At 46.3% G+C, this 17,610-nt stretch overlaps 2 protein-coding genes across 2 annotated transcripts; both read left to right on the top strand.

Moving 5' to 3' along the window:
- Positions 1–633: 633 nt before the first annotated feature.
- LOC120284962 lies at positions 634–9,037 on the top strand. Its single transcript, XM_039294798.2, has 2 exons — positions 634–670; positions 7,862–9,037. Exon 2 carries the CDS (start codon positions 7,883–7,885, stop codon positions 8,792–8,794), a length of 912 nt encoding a protein of 303 aa, XP_039150732.1. The 5' UTR covers positions 634–670; positions 7,862–7,882; the 3' UTR covers positions 8,795–9,037.
- Positions 5,009–7,080, top strand: LOC123327312. The gene is made up of 2 exons (XM_044923414.1): positions 5,009–6,891; positions 7,023–7,080. The coding sequence occupies exons 1-2, from the start codon at positions 5,009–5,011 to the stop codon at positions 7,078–7,080; spliced, it is 1,941 nt and encodes a 646-aa protein (XP_044779349.1).
- Positions 9,038–17,610: the final 8,573 nt, after the last annotated feature.

Raw genomic sequence — 17,610 nt, 5'->3', positions numbered from 1 at the left:
CTGGGGTGATGGAGCCCCACCCCCAGATCCCGCCCTGCAAAGTGCCCCCCACCAGTGGACATATAGTGCTCTATAGCTGGGCTTGGTCTCGGTTTCGGTTTTGGGCCTGGGCTTCGACTTGGGCCAATGAGCCTTCGCCACGCAACAATGGCCACAAGTCTTGGCCACAGGAGCGGAGTGGCTCGGAAAGAAGTCTAAAACATTATTCTTAAAAAAGTTTAAAAAAACTAACTTATATAAGGATTTTAAATGAAGCAAACAAATATTGTGAATTACCTATTTCAGTGTGTTCACGCCAGAAGGGCGCAAACAGTTGAGCGGCAGTGTAAGCGGCCAATGCTTTTACTCGAAGCTCCTCCACGGCTCGCAAGCACTGCTGCTCGCGCTCTCCTTCTCTTCTCTCGCTCTCCTCCCTTCCCGCAAGGTATTCACCACTCCGCGGTCCCGCGGTATTGCTACTGTTAATGTTAAGGTAGTCTTAAGTTACAAGTGCGCGAATAAAGACCGGAATTCTCGTGAAGTCGATCCCGAGTGTTTCATTACAGGGAAAAAAATCAGCAGCAACCGCAGCAACCCACACCCAGGATTTTTCCGCCCACTCCATTTCATGGTCCTTCGAGCCGGATGAGCTCTGATCCTGCCAGCGCTCCTTGCGGAAAATTCAAGATAAGTACGGCTTTAAATTCTATTCCGTCCGTGGTCGCCATTTTCGTTTTTCCAACGGCGTTTATTCTTTCCGTCCATCCGTATCAAGTGAAAAGTGAAAATATATAAGTACATGCGCCCAGCCACCGTGATTACTTTTTTTTTAAGTGCATAAACAAGCACTTTGCCAATACCGGCCTCCTAATTACGGTGCTCCGCTGATATCCAAGCGCATGTACACACATATATACACTGTCCAAAATTCACTGTTATCGTCCGCTGCTAAACTGCTGTTTTTTTTGTGTGTGCCTCAATAAAATATACAACCCAATACAAATAAAACTAAATTAAATTAAATATACACATATATATTAAATATATAATTATTGTAAATTAAATATAAACATACATATATTCACCCAATATATTCACATACAAAATATTCCAAATAAAGTTCACATCCACACAAATACCCATAGCCATATACACACACATTACGACATATCCATTGTCAGACCTAGCTTCCAACGATATTGACATACACACAGTCGCGACTTACGCAGACTTTCCAAGTGCAAGTTCTTTCGTCTCCTCTTTGTTCGTTATTGCCCTGACAAAAACCAGCGCATAGCGACGAGAGAATACCCTATTGTCGAGACATAAAATAAAATAAAAAAAGTCCGACGATAAAATTTAAAAATAAATAATTTAATAAAAAAAAAAAAAAGGGAAATAAACGATTGTTTTAATTATTATTATTATTGATTATTATTTAATAATTATTATTTAATAATTATTTAACCCAAATAATAATTTTTTTTTTTTACAAGCTATTTCTGGCTCCCATTTCTGGTTCCTAAATTAAAATAATAAAATTGTGGTCCTAAATCCGGTAGCTATTTTTATAAATTTAAACTTGAATTTTCTAGCTATTTTCCATATATTAGCTATTTTTTTTTCGGGATTTCCAGTCGATAGCGATTTTTTATAAATCCTTGGCTATTTTCCAGACTCCAGCCGGTAGCTATTTTTATAAATTTAAACTTGAATTTTCTAGCTATAGCTAGCTATTAACTAGCCAATTTCTAGCTATTTTCTAGCTATTTTCTAGCTATTTTCTATATATTAGCTATTTTTTTGGGATTTCCAGTCGATAGTGATTTTTTTTATAAATCCTTGGCTATTTTCCAGACTCCAGCTGGTAGCAATTTTTTAGCGATTTTTTCAGAAACGTCAATTCATAGTTTTTGTTTTTATATAAATTTGAGCTATTGTTTTTCTGGACCACCAATATAGCTATATCTTCTTGTGGACTTCACTCTAGCTGTTGGTTTTCTTTTGTGAATCCTCCTAGCTATTTTTTTTCACACTGAATTTTAGCTATATTGTGCTTCATTTAAGCTTTTTTCAAGTTGATTGAAGATCTATTGGGCCTTATTTCACAAAGACTGCGATTTTTGTTTCTTTCGTGCTCCAATCTCCAGATCCCAATTGCAACTTTCTCCCGAATTCCGACGGGATCCTTTGTCTATCCAGATTTTGGTGCCCTCCGTATCTGGTTCTTTTTTTCTCAATTCCACATTTTTTTTTTTTTTTTTTGTTTGCGGCGTGCAGGCCTTCTTGACTTCCTTCTCTTTGGGCATAGCTGAGCATGCCCCTAGAGGGAGACAAGAAAAAGACCACCGCACCTGGAAAAGAACAAAAGTTCAACCCGCAATCTCCGCTATCCACTCGCGGTAAGCCAGCACCCAAGTCCGTTAGTCCTAGGGTCAAACCCGCGACTCCCACTCCGAAAGCAAAGGGTTCGCCATCGACCAGTTCGAAGACAACTCCTAGGTTGGTCATTTCCCGACCAGTGACGCGAGCGTCTAGTGAGTCTTCTCTATCGAGAAAATCCGAGAGTCCCTCCGCTGTCGGGACTGATTTCCTCCGCGTCACACGCTCTAACACAAGAAAAATGGCATCCTCTGAGCAGCCAACGCCCGCAAACGCAGCGTTGCATAAATTCATCGCCGTCAGCGATCGCGTAAGCCTTTTCGAAGCGAAGATCAACACTCCTGATCAAGCCTCTCCGTCCCTACACACGTTACAAGTCCGTCTGCAACAGGTGCGAGCCTTATGGGACAAAGTGGAAAGAGAGTACGAAACATGCTCTGACCTAATGGCCCAAGAAGGATCCCTCGACACAGTGCCTATTCTCCAGGCCAAATATGACTACTGCTACTCAGTATACGAGTCATGTGCAGCACAAATTGGCGAAACAATCGACAGAGCAACGCCTCAAGTCGCGCAGGCACCCTCTCAGCCGCTAATTTCGTCCGGCTGCCGCTTACCTCCATGCGACACGGAAGTCTTCGATGGCGACTACCTCCGATGGCCCACTTTCCGGGACCTATTCACGGCAATTTACGTAAACAACCCCAGGTTGACTCCGGTCGAGAAGCTATTCCACCTCCTTACCAAAACAAGTGGCGAAGCAAAAGCCATCGTGGCGAAATCTCCTCTCACGAATGATGGTTTTGCTTCGGCTTGGGAGGCGCTTCGAGATCGGTTCCAAAATAAGCGACTTTTAGTCAACAGCCAGCTCAAGCTTCTTTTTAACTTGAGCTCAATTTCGCAAGAATCTGGTCATGCTCTAAAAGAGCTACAATCCACGATTCAGGGGTGTTTAACAGCACTAGAGCATTCCCAGGTATCCACAGAAAACTGGGATTGTATCTTGGTTTTCCTTTGCGCGAGCAAACTGCCCAAGCAGACCCTGTCCTTATGGGAACAGTCGCTAACTGCTAAATCCGAGATCCCAGCTTGGGAAGAAATGAATGCCTTCCTGAGCGAAAGGTATCGGACATTGGAAGCCATCGAAGATATGAAACCGACTCAGGCAGTTCCAAAAAGGCTTCAATCCTTCGAGACAAAGGTCAGCACCAAACAGAAAGGGTGTGACTTATGTTCGAAGGAGAACCATCCGGTAAGATTGTGCCCGCGTTTTCTTCAAATGTCTGTTGACTCGCGCTCCGGGTATATCAAAAAGAAGCAGCTATGTCTGAATTGTTTTGCCAGAGGTCATCAGCTACGTGACTGCACAAGCACGCACAGCTGCTTTACATGTAAGGGCAGGCACCATACGCTGCTGCATCGCAGCCCCCCAAATTCCGAAAATGCGAGTTTCTCAACCTCGCCCCCTACACAGCAACTTCCGAGACCCTCTAGCAGAAATGCATCGGCAAGCACCTCAGCGGTGCAAACTTTTTTCGCGTCCGGCACTTCAGCCGTCCTACTGAGCACAGCGATGATTGACGTGTGCCATTTGGGGATGAGCTACCGAGCCCGAGCCTTAATCGACTCGGGATCCGAGGCGACGTTCATTTCAGAACGCCTGTTCAACCTCATCAAGTTGCCATTCCGCAACACCCAGACCCAAGTCTCCGGGTTAAATCATTCAGTCTCCGCGAAGTCCTCGAAGCTGTGTCACTTCGGGATTCGCTCTCCTACTAAGCCAGGTCTACAGTTAGACACTGAAGCTTACGTCCTTCCGGAGCTCTCAGGCAAACTGCCCTCCTATCCGATCCCTCGGAATTCTTTGAAGGACCTGCCCGCACTCCGCTGGGCAGATCCTACCTTTTTTGAGAGCTCTCAAATTGATGTATTGATCGGGGCTGACATTCTACCATCCATAATGATGGATGGCACCCGACAAAATATTTGCGGCTCGCTCCTGGGCCAAGAAACTATTTTCGGGTGGGTGCTAACGGGGCCGATTTCCAAGGGCAAGCCGAAACGGGTCGCATCCTTCACGACCCAGGTGCATGAAATAGGCGACCCTGATACGCTCGACACGCTTCTCAGCAAGTTCTGGGAGGTGGAGGATCTACCAGTAAAGATGGTAAAAGAGTCGGACTCCTATTGTGAAAGGAACTTCCTCCAAACAACGACAAAAGACGCAAGCGGGAGATACGTGGTGACGCTCCCGTTCCGGGATCCCGAGAATATCGGATCCGATTTAGGATATTCAAGGTCCATTGCGCTAGCTCAGTTTCTTAGAAACGAAAATCGTTTAAAAAGAGACTTTCCATTAAAAGAGCAATATGACAGCGTGATCCAGGAGTACCTGGATCTGGGTCATATGAAAGAAGTTCCGCCGACTCACAATTCTCCATCGTATCATCTTCCTCATCACGCGGTAGTTAAGCCCGAAAGCACCACTACAAAGCTTCGCGTTGTATTCAACGCTTCAAGTCCGTCGGCAAATGGGACCAGCTTAAATGATATTCTTCATGCTGGTCCAGTCCTACAATCCGATCTAACGATCCAGGTCCTGAAATGGCGTTATTTTCAATACGTCGTCAGTGCAGACATCACGAAAATGTATCGTCAGATCTGGGTCGATCCGAAACATACCCCGTTTCAGAGAATTCTGTTCCGAAACAAGGAAGGAGATATCCGAGACTTCGAATTAAAAACAGTTACCTTCGGGGTCAACTGCGCCCCCTTCCTCGCCATTCGAGTCTTGCAACAGCTGGCAGAGGATATCCAAGTGCCATTTCCAAATGCCAGCCGCATCATCCAGCAGCACATGTACGTCGACGACGTTCTGGCAGGGGCGAATTCCGTAATCGAAGCCCAAAGTTCAATTCGAGAGTTGCAAGCAGCCCTAAGTGCCTCCGGGTTTCCGCTGAGAAAGTGGACCTCGAACAACAAAGGCGTCCTTAAAGACGTCCCGGCCGAACACCTCCTTCATAGCGAGTTCCTCGACATCGATGCCGAAAGCACGGCCAAGACGCTCGGTATTCGGTGGAGGGCAAAGTCCGACGAATTCTATTTCGTTCCTCCAGACATAGTTGTGGAACCCTCCTATACAAAGCGAGAAGTTTTGTCCCAAATCGCTAGGTTGTTCGATCCTGCCGGGTGGCTCGCGCCGTTCATAATCCGTTCAAAAATGTTCATGCAGGAGATTTGGTTGCAAAACTTAGGCTGGGACGATAAGCTTCCCACTGAAATGTGTCAGCGGTGGCAATCGTTTTTAGCCGAGTATTCCGACCTCAACCAGATCCGCGTTCCGAGATGGATCTGGTACCAGCCTGAGGTAATCATAGAGCACCACGGTTTCTGTGACGCGTCCCAGAGAGCCTATGGAGCGGCGATATACATCCGCGTCGAGGTGGGGCAAAAGATCCTGACTCGCCTGCTTACAGCCAAAACACGAGTGGCCCCGGTAAAAACCGTCTCCCTTCCTCGGCTAGAGCTCTGTGGTGCCGTGCTGTTAACCGAAATGGTGACAGCAATCCTCCCGCACATGCCCTCCGCCAGTTCAAATATCCGCTGCTGGACAGATTCCACAATCGTCTTAGCCTGGCTACGAAAGCCTGCGTGCAACTGGACCACATTTGTGGCCAACAGAGTTGCCAAGATCACGCAGGCGACGCCAGTCGACTGTTGGGCACACGTTCGCTCAGAACAAAACTCCGCCGATCTAGCCAGTCGAGGCGTATCCTTACATGAATTGGCAGATAACCATCTCTGGTGGCACGGACCAGAGTGGCTGCAAGGGCCACGAGAGCTATGGCCAGCACAAAGTGACACTCTTCCAGTGACCGAGCTAGAGCAGCGCGCGGTCAAAGTGCATTTTGTCAAGGCCCCGTCCATCGACTTTCTCGAGCGTTTCTCCAAGTTGGACAAGGCCCTGCGAGTTCTGGTCTATGTTCAACGCTTCCTTAAACGCTGCCGCAAAGGTTCGTTCTTGCCCAACTCACGCCCTACAAGTGAAGAGATCCGAGGGGCAGAACGAACTCTGACCTCCATTGCGCAGCGCAGAGCATATGGCCAAGAGCTTCAGCATCTGACCGAGAAAAGGCCTCTTCCAGTGTCAAGTCCGTTGGTGAATTTGTTCCCGTTCATTGACCAACACGGCCTGTTAAGGGCGTGCGGCCGTCTCACTGCCTCCAAAACCCTGCAATATGATGAACGTCATCCGATTATTCTCCCCTATAACTGTAGACTGTCGCGCCTTGTCGTCCAATTTACTCACCAGATTACTCTTCATGGCGGTAGTCAATTGATCGTACGCCTGATCCGATCGAAGTATTGGATTCCTAAAATCAAGAATCTGGTGAAGGCTGTGGTCAATCCTTGTAAGATTTGCACGATTTACAAGAAGAGACTCCAAACACAGCTGATGGGCGATTTCCCGACAGATAGAGTCTCCTTCTCTAGGGCGTTCACCTACACGGGTATCGACTATGCCGGCCCGTTCGAAATAAAAAACTATACAGGGAGAGCGTGTCTCATAACGAAGGGATATGTTTGTGTGTTTGTGTGCTTTTCCACGAAGGCTATCCATTTGGAACCCACTTCCGATCTAACAACCGAGAAATTTCTAGCGGCCTTCGCTCGTTTCGTAGCGAGGCGCGGTTGTCCTCAACGGGTCCATTCGGATAATGGTAAGACCTTTGTGGGGGCGGCAACTTTGATTTCCAGGGACTTTCTCCAAGCCATCAAAGAGTCCGTGACTGATGCATATAGCCATCAGGGACTCGTATGGCGATTCATCCCACCCGGGGCTCCACATATGGGGGGTTTGTGGGAAGCAGGGGTGAAAAGTTTCAAAACCCTGTTCCTTAAATCGACGTCAGCCCGCAAATATACATTTGAGGAGCTGGCGACACTTCTCGCTAAGATTGAGGCTTGCCTCAACTCTAGACCCCTCTCCCCTATGTCCGAAGATCCCTCAGATTTGCTGGCCCTCACACCAGGCCATTTCCTTATTGGAGGGCCGTTGCTTTCCACGGCGGAACCCGAGATAAAGGGCGAAGCCAAGTCGATAATAAATCGATGGCAACACCTCAAGGCACAACATCAGCAGTTTAGTGCACGGTGGAAAGAGGAGTATCTTAAGGAACTCCATAAACGAAGCAAATGGCAATTTCCGACCAGGAATCTCCAAGCCGACGATATGGTAGTTGTCAAGGAGGACAATCTACCACCGCACGAATGGCGGCTCGGCAGAATCGTTTCTGCCTTTCCAGGAGCCGACGACCGCATTCGAGTCGTCGAGATCCGTACGTCTCGCGGCACCATAAAACGCCCTGTCCACAAGGTTATTCTGCTACCGATGGAGGACAAAGAGTCCTCCGTTCCTAGGGATTAGGGCACTTCCCCCATTCCGGGGCCAAAAGAGTAGTCGGCTCATACTAAGCTTCTTCATTTCTTTTATTGGCAGACTTACTCACTTCCTCCAATAATGGCTCCGCGACCTCGTGCCACCCAGTCGTTGGAAAGCAGACGTACTCGAGGTATCAAATCCTACCGCTGCCGAGTCTGCTCTGGAATCCATGCACTTCGGAAGTGCAAGAGGTTCCACAAACTGAGCGCTGAAAAGCGCCTTCGGGCAGTACTTATTAATAAGTACTGCTCGAACTGCCTCGCCCATCAGCACTCAGGAGGAGACTGCCGAAGCCAAGAGGGATGCAAGAAGTGTGGAGGAAACCACCACACTCTACTCCACATGCACGAGGTCCGTCCCGCTCCGTCCCCAGCAGCGCTACCAGCTCCGACGCGCAGAGAGCGCCATCCCGCTGCACCTCGTCCGGTCCGGATTTCCCGCATTCCGCCACCAGCCCCAGTCGCCAACAATCAACGGCGTCCGAAGGTCTCCGTCGCGTCTCCGGCGGTGGCAACGGGGCAGCAGAAGGCTGTTCCCATTCTGCCTACAGCCATCGTCGTGCTGGACACGGGCTCGAAGACCTTCGAGACCGGGGCCATGATCGACCCATGCATGCCGGTGAGCAGCATCGACCGGTCGTTGGCGGCTGCGTTCCGGCTGCCCATCGCCCGGCTGGGAGGCAACGAGGTCTGCTCGGTGACACTCCGGTCCCGAACAAGCACCTTCCGACTCAACGTCGTCCTGAAGGTCGAACCCAGCCTAAGGATCCGGACACCCATCCAAGCTCTGAGCGACGCCGCCAGGGCCAAGTTTGACGGTGTTCGTCTCGCGGACGAGCGCTTCCACCGGCCGGCCTCCATCTCCCTCGTGTTGGGATCAGATGTATATGCCAACTTGATCCAACCGGGGTTCCTAAAAATTGATGATGGCTTGCCCGTCGCGCAGAACACGGTGTTCGGATGGACCGTTTCTGGAGCGTGCACGGAATGAAGAGGCCGATCCTGATGTCTAGCCGGCCAGGGATACCTTTGCCTACGCAAGGGGGGGGAGAATGTTCACGCCAGAAGGGCGCAAACAGTTGAGCGGCAGTGTAAGCGGCCAATGCTTTTACTCGAAGCTCCTCCACGGCTCGCAAGCACCGCTGCTCGCGCTCTCCTTCTCTTCTCTCGCTCTCCTCCCTTCCCGCAAGGTATTCACCACTCCGCGGTCCCGCGGTATTGCTACTGTTAATGTTAAGGTAGTCTTAAGTTACAAGTGCGCGAATAAAGACCGGAATTCTCGTGAAGTCGATCCCGAGTGTTTCATTACAGGGAAAAAAATCAGCAGCAACCGCAGCAACCCACACCCAGGATTTTTCCGCCCACTCCATTTCACAGTGTTTAAGAACGTTTAAGAACTGTCAGAGAAGTATACAAATAATTTGGCCTGCTTATAAAATCTTAGAATACTTAATAGTATCTATTAAATATATTCTATATACTATGATATTTTATACAAATATTATTTTGCTTGCTGGCCCAACTTACATTCCGGACCTGTCAGCTTTCCGCCTTGAATGGCAAGTGTTGACCCTATTTTTTCGGGGTAGTTACAACTGAAAGGCCCTTCGCTAAATGGCGTAACATTTTTTGCATGTTTTCTGGGCCCTGCCAACCCCCAGCCCCCTTGAGTTTTCAGACGCTCATTCGGGGGCCCTTAACGTTGTCGTCATGTTGCCACAGACATTTGCTGCATTGCACTGCACTCGCCGTTCTTTCGCCCATTTCAGTTGGCTGTTTTGGCTAGCAAGTTAATTTAGACGGGGCTCGATGGGGAAAACAAAGGCAAAAAGCCAGCTGCCTGCCATATTCTTTTGCCCCGCAGTACTGTTCGGTTTTTTTTCTGCTGCCACTGCAGGTTTGGTAATTAATCATCGGGCTGGTAAGCATTCGTGTAAGCGCTCTTATCGCTCAAAACACATCTCAAGTAGTTAATTTTAAAATGCCCCACGTAACAGGCTGCAATTCCAGTGGTTCGGTGGTTAGAAGCTGGCGGGGGAGTAGGCTACTTGTCAACGCTTTTGATTGACAGCACTTAAATATTTTTGCCAGACATTTCTTTTTTGAACTGGTCACTCCCCCGTAATCTACACCCACGTGCAATCCATTTTTTACCACATATTTCCCAGGGTTAATGGCAGAGTGGCGCCCCCAAGCGGTCGGCGGCCGTACCTCACTGATTACCACTAGAGAAAAATCGAAAAGGAATGAAAAAAGCAGCATTCACCCACTGCATTTGGTGGTGGCTATGCTGCCTCTCACTCTAACCGGCCTATAGCCGTCCCTTTTCAAATATGGCGATGCCTGCCATTGGCTGTTGCTCCACCAAGAGGGCGTGGCTTTGCAGCCACTTTGCTTTTGGCCCACCAATGAATGGGGGGGCAATTGGAAACTTAAGGTAAGCGAAAAGCACAAGCAACAAGTGCAGATCAATAGTCGCCACAAATCGAATTAAATCAAATCAAATACACCGACTTTTGAGTCGATTTGATTTTGACAGTTGTGGGCCAAGTGGGAAAAGGGGCATTACCTTACTTAACTTGGCCGAAAGCACCCCGGAGCCAAATGCAATGCGATATGGCAATTTAGCTGTCAGTTAGCCGCTCTCTGGGCCAATTAACCGGCCTGGTCTCATTGTTATTGCAATTTCGTGGCCCCAAGTAACCAAACTCAACTGATGATTTTGCGGTTTTCTCCTCGAAATGTCTGTGTGTGCAAACAGCAATTATCTGATAAATGCCCTGGCGCTGAAAAATTGATAAATTGCTCATATAAACGTTACGCTATGATTATGGCATTTTCATCCAGCGGATCCAAGTGGAATTCTGTACATGTTCTGTGGTATCAAGTACACAACTGACAGTTAATTGCTGTCGAAAAAGAGTTAGCTAAACTTCAAGTGCCGATGAGTAGGAATGAAGAGCTCTGCAATCGCAAAATGGTTGTACTTGCATGTCTGAAATTATAGACTCTTAAAGCAAGCTAAAAACTTTTAGAGTAATAAATCAAGTGCACAATAATTATGATGTGCAAGTCGGTTTCAATTTTCTACATTCCTGTATAATCGTTTTGAACTTATTGCAATATTGAATTAATTGAATATTAATTGGAATTTTGCATTTGCATTACAAAGATTTAATGTGATAAATTGCAAGGTAAATTTAATTCATCTTGTAGATGCAAAACTAACTAATATATGCTTAATATATTCTCCATTTATCAGATTGTGATATACTTAAGTCACGGTGAAATGGCCAATTTCAATTTACATATATGAATATTTGTTAGAGCTAAAGTTATAGAGATGACCAGACTTTTATCATTTTGCTTCAGCTCCATTGCCTTTTCTTTTCATTTATTTTACACAACTTATATTAATTAATTGATTTTCAAAACTATATGCCAAATATTTTATTAACATTTCATAATGCGGTAATGAATGAATTGATACTTAAGCCCTTCTTTATGGACACCTTTTTTAGATCTTTATCATTATACCCTTGTTTTCTAATCGTCTGCCAAGCAATTTATTGTTGCTCCCATGACAAATCGCCCATTGACAACCATAAACTAAACACCCTGCGAAACCCAACTCTTTCGAAGATATATGTCTTGGCTTTAAACATTTTTGGACTGGCAGACGAGAAGTAGTCATCTCATCAGTTGATCAGCAAATCCATCATGTCCAAAGGGCTGTGGATTGTTTTTCTCCTCGGCTGTTGGCTGTTGGCTGAAGTTCTTTCCTCTGGCTAATTTGTAGCAGTTGGTTGTTTATGTTTGCCACAAGACCAGAAACCAAGAAGATGATGGCCACCAAACGAGGAGCGATGATGACGAGCATCGATATTGTATGCGGCAATGGAATGGAATCATTGCGGCTTTGTTTATTTATTTAATTCCAGTCAAGCTCAATTAGAAACCCAAATACACATCGCAGTCGCAGTCGGATCGGTTGGTGTGAGTTTGGTATAAATATATTGCACCCGGGTCTCGTGGCGTTGTTTGGCTTTGGCTCTGGCGCTTTCAGCTTTATTGATTTAAAAAAATGAAAAATTTATGTTTAAACAAAGCGCATGCAGCCCACTGCACAGCGTATGAATTTGAATCTGATTCTGAATCTGAATCCGAATACCCATTCCGTTCGATTTCAGCCATTGGCGCCACCACTTAAAAACAACATGAGCAAGAAGCTTGGCGGACTTTTAAATGTAAATAAATAAACAAACAACGGCAACCGCCAAATCGAACAAAATCGAAATACTTGAACCGCAGTTTCCTCCTCTATGGGATATGGGATCCAGATATTGAAATACATCGATCCATTCGGGGTGCCCAAGTGGGAAGTGTGTGTGTTTTGCATTGTCGGCAAAACGCCTTTTGATGCCATTGGGTCGGCGGAAATAAGTTCACATAATCAAAAATGCAATTGGCGATGAATGCCAGCAATGCAACAATACAAATAAATTGCAATCATTCATCAAAAACAAAAGAGTTGCCGGCAGGGCAGTCGATGCTCCAGCTTCAGTTGCAACTTGCAACTTGCAACGGTGGCAACAGCGGCCACTGCTGCAATTGTTGCACCTTATTTGGGCAACTGGATGACGAAGATGGAGAGGGGAAATAGTAGCATATAGTAGGGTCTGAGCGGATACAGTGGTTTAAATTATAAACATTAAAGTTATTGAACAGAAATAATCCTGAGATACCTTCTTGTCTTTTAACACTTTGTAACTATAATCGACTTTGGTTGCTGTTTTATGTTGATTTTAGAATATTTATTCTGGCTTTCTTCTGTAAAAATTTGTTAAGGGTCTTTAAGAATATATTCAGATGAATATAATTAGAATTCCAGCCACAAGGGATATTATACAAATGTAATCTTAGAGCACAATGCAAATTCGCAATCTCAGCTGCAAGAACCTGAACACCTTTCGTAATCGGCTAATAACACCCACCCAGGTGAGCTGATCTCGTTTTAGATTTTGGCAACCACTGTGCGGCGATACAATGTGTGTCTTGTGGCGTTTTCTACGAATTTCAGGAGCCGTTCCTCGCCAGAGATCAGCTCATAAAAGGAGGCACTCAACAATCAAGCATGACGAAATGGCCAAGCGGCTTTTCGCCTTTTTGCCTTTTGGTTTTCGATTTTTTTTCTTCGGTTTTAGCCAGAGTTTGCCACAAAGCCGTATGCAAATGCAGAACGCCGGAACGGAGAGTGAAATAATGCGCTAAAGGCCCGCAAGACGTCTGTCATTGTCGATGTCGCAGTTGTCGCAGCGGATTTGCCTTTGTGTCCCTGCCGCAAAGTCAATTGTGAGGATATATATCTTTTGAGGATCGGAGGATCAGTGTTCGTTGAGTATCTGAGTATCTTCCGAGCAGCGACCTCGGATTAGTTAGCTCCTGCTGGGCAACTCCATAAAAATTTGACTACCGCTTTCACTTTGGCCTGCGACCCTGACAATCTGCCTCTTTTCCACTCCCGCCTTTCTCTAAATATTTTGATAGCCAGTGTTTATCTGAAAGTGTGTGTGTGTGGTGTGCCTGTGTATGTGCGACACATAACACGAGTGCCAGTGTGTGTGGTCCAAATCCGTATCCGATTCGTAGTCCAAATCCGTGGCACAATCCAAAAGTGAAAGCATTTTCCCGGCCACTTGAGCTGGCTATTAACATTCACCTACCGCAGTTTGTATATAGAACAAAAAACTAAAAAAAAAACGAGAACACAGCGAAACAGACACAAATTAATACTAATAAAACGGGGGAAAGTGGGGGGCAAACTGTTAGGCGATTTACGACTTCCTCAACATCCTGAAACATCACATATCCCAAATCCCCAATCCGAAATCCCAGATCCCCAAGGAAACTCCCTAGACAGATAGACATCTTGAGTAGGGTACGATGGCTTGAAGGCTTTCAGTCAAATGCTTTTAATTGATGTTGGCCACTGGCCATCAACAAATTAGTTTCAGTTCCAGGCCAAAAGTCGCCAAATATTTTAGCTGCGATTTCAGCTGAACCAGCAAACAGACAAAAAAAATTCCTACAAAGAATCAACGAAGAGGATCGCCGGGCGGAGAAACAAAGGCCTCTTCAGTCGAGGGCTGATCAGATTAAGTGCTTATAACATGGACATGACTCCATTGACCAGCCCAGCATCCATTCCATCGCATCCTGGTAGCCACCACCACGCTTGGCGATCGCAAGACACATATAGATGGCTGCCGATGATGCCCAAAGTTCCCTACTTTTTTCGGAAATTGCTGGATGCACCCTACAATTGGCTGAAGGGGTTTAACTTTAATATGAGATTAACCTAAATAAGTTAAGACCAAATTTGAATCAACAAAATGAATCAACAAAATGAATCAACAAAATCTACTATATTATACCATGACTGATAGTAACAGAAATTTGGTTTAAGCATGTTAAGAATGCTAAGAGATATATACTTCCTAACAGAATTTGTACGATATAGCTGTAACCTTTACAAATGCAGCGCATTCGAGTGGTCTTGCGAACCGAGACTTCTTTGGATGCTAAAACACAAACCTACACACCTGATGGGGACACTTTCAGAAGCAGGAGGAACACAGATCTTGCCAGTTCCATCTCTGTCGCTCCCCCAATTGCGGTTAAAAAAAACTTCCCTCAATTGGCGGCATTAAACGAGGCCGAAAGCGGAACCAAGAGCCAAGTGCCCCGATCCCGATCCCCATGCAATAATGCTAACCGATCGCGGGGCTGGAGATGGGATTTTGGAGCTCCGAGCTGGAAGACCTGCGAATGGAGGAATGGATGCGCTGATGCGATTGTCGTCGCCACATGATGCCTGCCCACTCTGGCACATCTTGGCCATTGTTCTCGCTCTTCTGGCCAAGAAGCGATCCGAACACTGGGAGCCAGCGAAATGTAGCAAATGTTCGTCCCGCTGTTGCTGTCGCCGTTGAAAAAATGTCAATACTCTCTGATTCCACGAATAAAAAAAGGCCCAACGAGCAGCTCCCCAATCCGCAGTTCCCAACCCAACCCAATCCAATCCCAAGCTCTTGTCGCTGTTCTCCTGACGTTCAGTCCATCTTGCTGAGCAGCTTAGTTGGATCCACCTTCTCAAGAGCACTGAGAAATAATTATGCCAAGGTGTGCTAGCCAAAAACAAATGTAAAAGCTATGATAATCCTTAAACCTTACCTAAAATATGGCATCATCAAGGAGGTTTTCTTGTTTTTAAGATATGCAATATTATACAGATGACTGATGCAGATGCATCCTATTAGTTTGAAAGCTTTTTAAGCGAAATACGAACAAAAATTATAATGTTTACTGTGCACTTTTCCCACAGTGCACTGAATGCCCCTGTTCCTGCTCAAATCCATTCTGCGTAATTCAGTTGCAGTTGAGATTGAGCCGAGCGGCAAGTTGCCAAAATGGTGGACATCAGGACACAAAGGCGGCCGCCTGAAGCCGAAAGCTGCCTAAAGGCTAAAACTGGCGGCGCATCAAAGGCCAAAATGGCCCACAGTTCAATAGGCTTTGTGCTGAAGCCGGGACTGAAATTGAGGCTGAGACTGAAGCGGAGGATTTTGCGCACTGGGAAGTAAGTTGGCAAGCGGCTATAATGCGCTTGGATATGCAAAATTGCATTGAAATTTGAATTCAATTCAAGGGGCCATTGGCCGAAGAGGGGCCATCCTGGCCGAACCTTTCGGCTTTTGGTCAGCACAAGCCTGATTGTGCGACGCTTGCCAATTTGAAGGAAATCAAAAACTGCGCCGCCATCGAGCAAATTACGCAACCTTTTCCTTCGGGTTACAATCTTACAGCAGCTGCCCCAGCTGTATCTGCATCTCGTACTGCATCCGAGTACGAATCTGAATCTAAATCTGAATCCCAATCGGTAGCCAGTGGGGCATGGCATTTGCATGCCCACATAGTGCAGCACCGCGAAAAATGAGTCTCTTAATAGCCGCCGACAGTTACAAAGTGCCAGGCAATTGTGGCAAATACCAAGCTCCCTGTTCACTACATATGGAAAAAAGATTGTTTAAATCCATTAAATTTTTCATTAAAACCATATTTATTGTAAACCAGATGAATTTATTGTGAAAGTTTATAACTGATGCCTATTATTTTACTTTTGACACAATGCTCTGGATATTTTATATGTTCTATAATAACTTCTTATATCCATACAAAAATCTAGAGACCAATGTTAATGAAATCAACTAATTCTCATAATTCTATTATAAAAGTCTATTGTAGGTTTGGTTTCTTTTTTCGTGTGCATCTTACAACTCGCAGTCATCGCATGGGCGTGTTTCGCGGGGGCGTCTTTGCCAGTTGCATTTGGCTTTCAATTTGCCATCGAGCTGGGTACACCTCTGGGCGTTCCGAGATCCGCGACTCCGAGAGGCAGCTGGCCACCAAAACTTCTGGCGCAATCATAATTGCAACAAGTAGTCGGGCATTAGCGTTTTGCATTATCTAAATCAAGGCTGCAACTTGAAACGATTTTCGGGGCTACGCGGATGGGTTCGGCCGATCTTGATATGTTAATTCATTCATGCCGAGATTTATGTGGGCCAAAATAACAAAAGCTTTGGAAGGAAATAAAAGCACTTCGCTTTCTTAGGCAATTGAATCAGTGAGTAGTTAAACATTATACATATATTAAAAAGTAGTTACTTTCATTCTAAACTCGGGGCAAGACTTACCAAAAAATATCGGATTTTTCTTCTTGAACCAACTGCGAATGATTCAGCGGCACAATGGGATCTTGGCCAGCGGCTACAATTGCCGCAATTTGGTTAATAATTGCACTTGGCCGGCGGGCAAAGGCGGCAAGGACTTTGAACACCTTGGGTAGTGCTTCTGCGGCGAACCATTATTAATGGCCATGTTAACAGGAGGAGCAGGCGGCACTGCGTTAGTGGAATCAATGGAATCGGATGCAAAAACAAGCAATCTGTGGATCTAAAGGGGGGATAAAAGTTTACGGCTGTCAGGCGGATTGAAGGACATGCCAATGGAGGCCCGCTTCAATCAGACGTGCGGTATTATCTGAATGCGGAACCCTTTTGGGTTAGGACGACTAGACGGGCTGGACGTGGGCAAACAAACAAATCTTGGCTGTCACGGGCACTCAGATTCAGCGGCATTCAGTTGCAGAGCGGAGAGTGAATGGACATGGTAATGGTAATCCGAGTGCGAATGTGGGAATCTCGCACGTTAGTTGGCCATCGTGTTGCGGATATGAAACATATCTCCGGTTAGCAGGCAGGACATTTCCGTTGTCCCATTCCTACATGTATGTATACCACCCGATTACACCTCCCGCCCATTCAGCTGTCATAAATCCCATGTTCGAGAGTTGGGCTTTGCGGCAGGATATTGCCCAAAAGGATACGCGCTGCCCGCTCGACTGTGTAACAACTTGATGGGCATTTGAATGCAGACTCGTGTCATTTAGTTGCCACAAAGAACTGGGCCCTCGTCCTCGAATTATCCGCCAGAACATTTCAATTGAGCGGCCCAAAGTGAGACACCTGACACTTAAGCGCCAGGATCGGAGGAGGGATGATGATGAGCATCGAGGCATCCAGTCATCCGGGCATCCCAACATCCCGCCTGGTCGAAGGCGTTCGTCTGACAAATGAGACAAAGTGACACAAGTCAATCAAAGGCCACGAAAATGCGCCGCATATAAATTCCAGTCGATTGGCTCTGACGCGGCCCAATTTACTTCCCACCGCACTGAAAAAAATC

Source organism: Drosophila simulans, chromosome 3R (assembly GCF_016746395.2).
Source record: "Drosophila simulans strain w501 chromosome 3R, Prin_Dsim_3.1, whole genome shotgun sequence".
NCBI lineage: Eukaryota > Metazoa > Arthropoda > Insecta > Diptera > Drosophilidae > Drosophila > Drosophila simulans.
The sequence above is the reverse complement of the archived record's forward strand: the minus strand, read 5'-3'. Positions and strand labels throughout refer to the sequence as shown.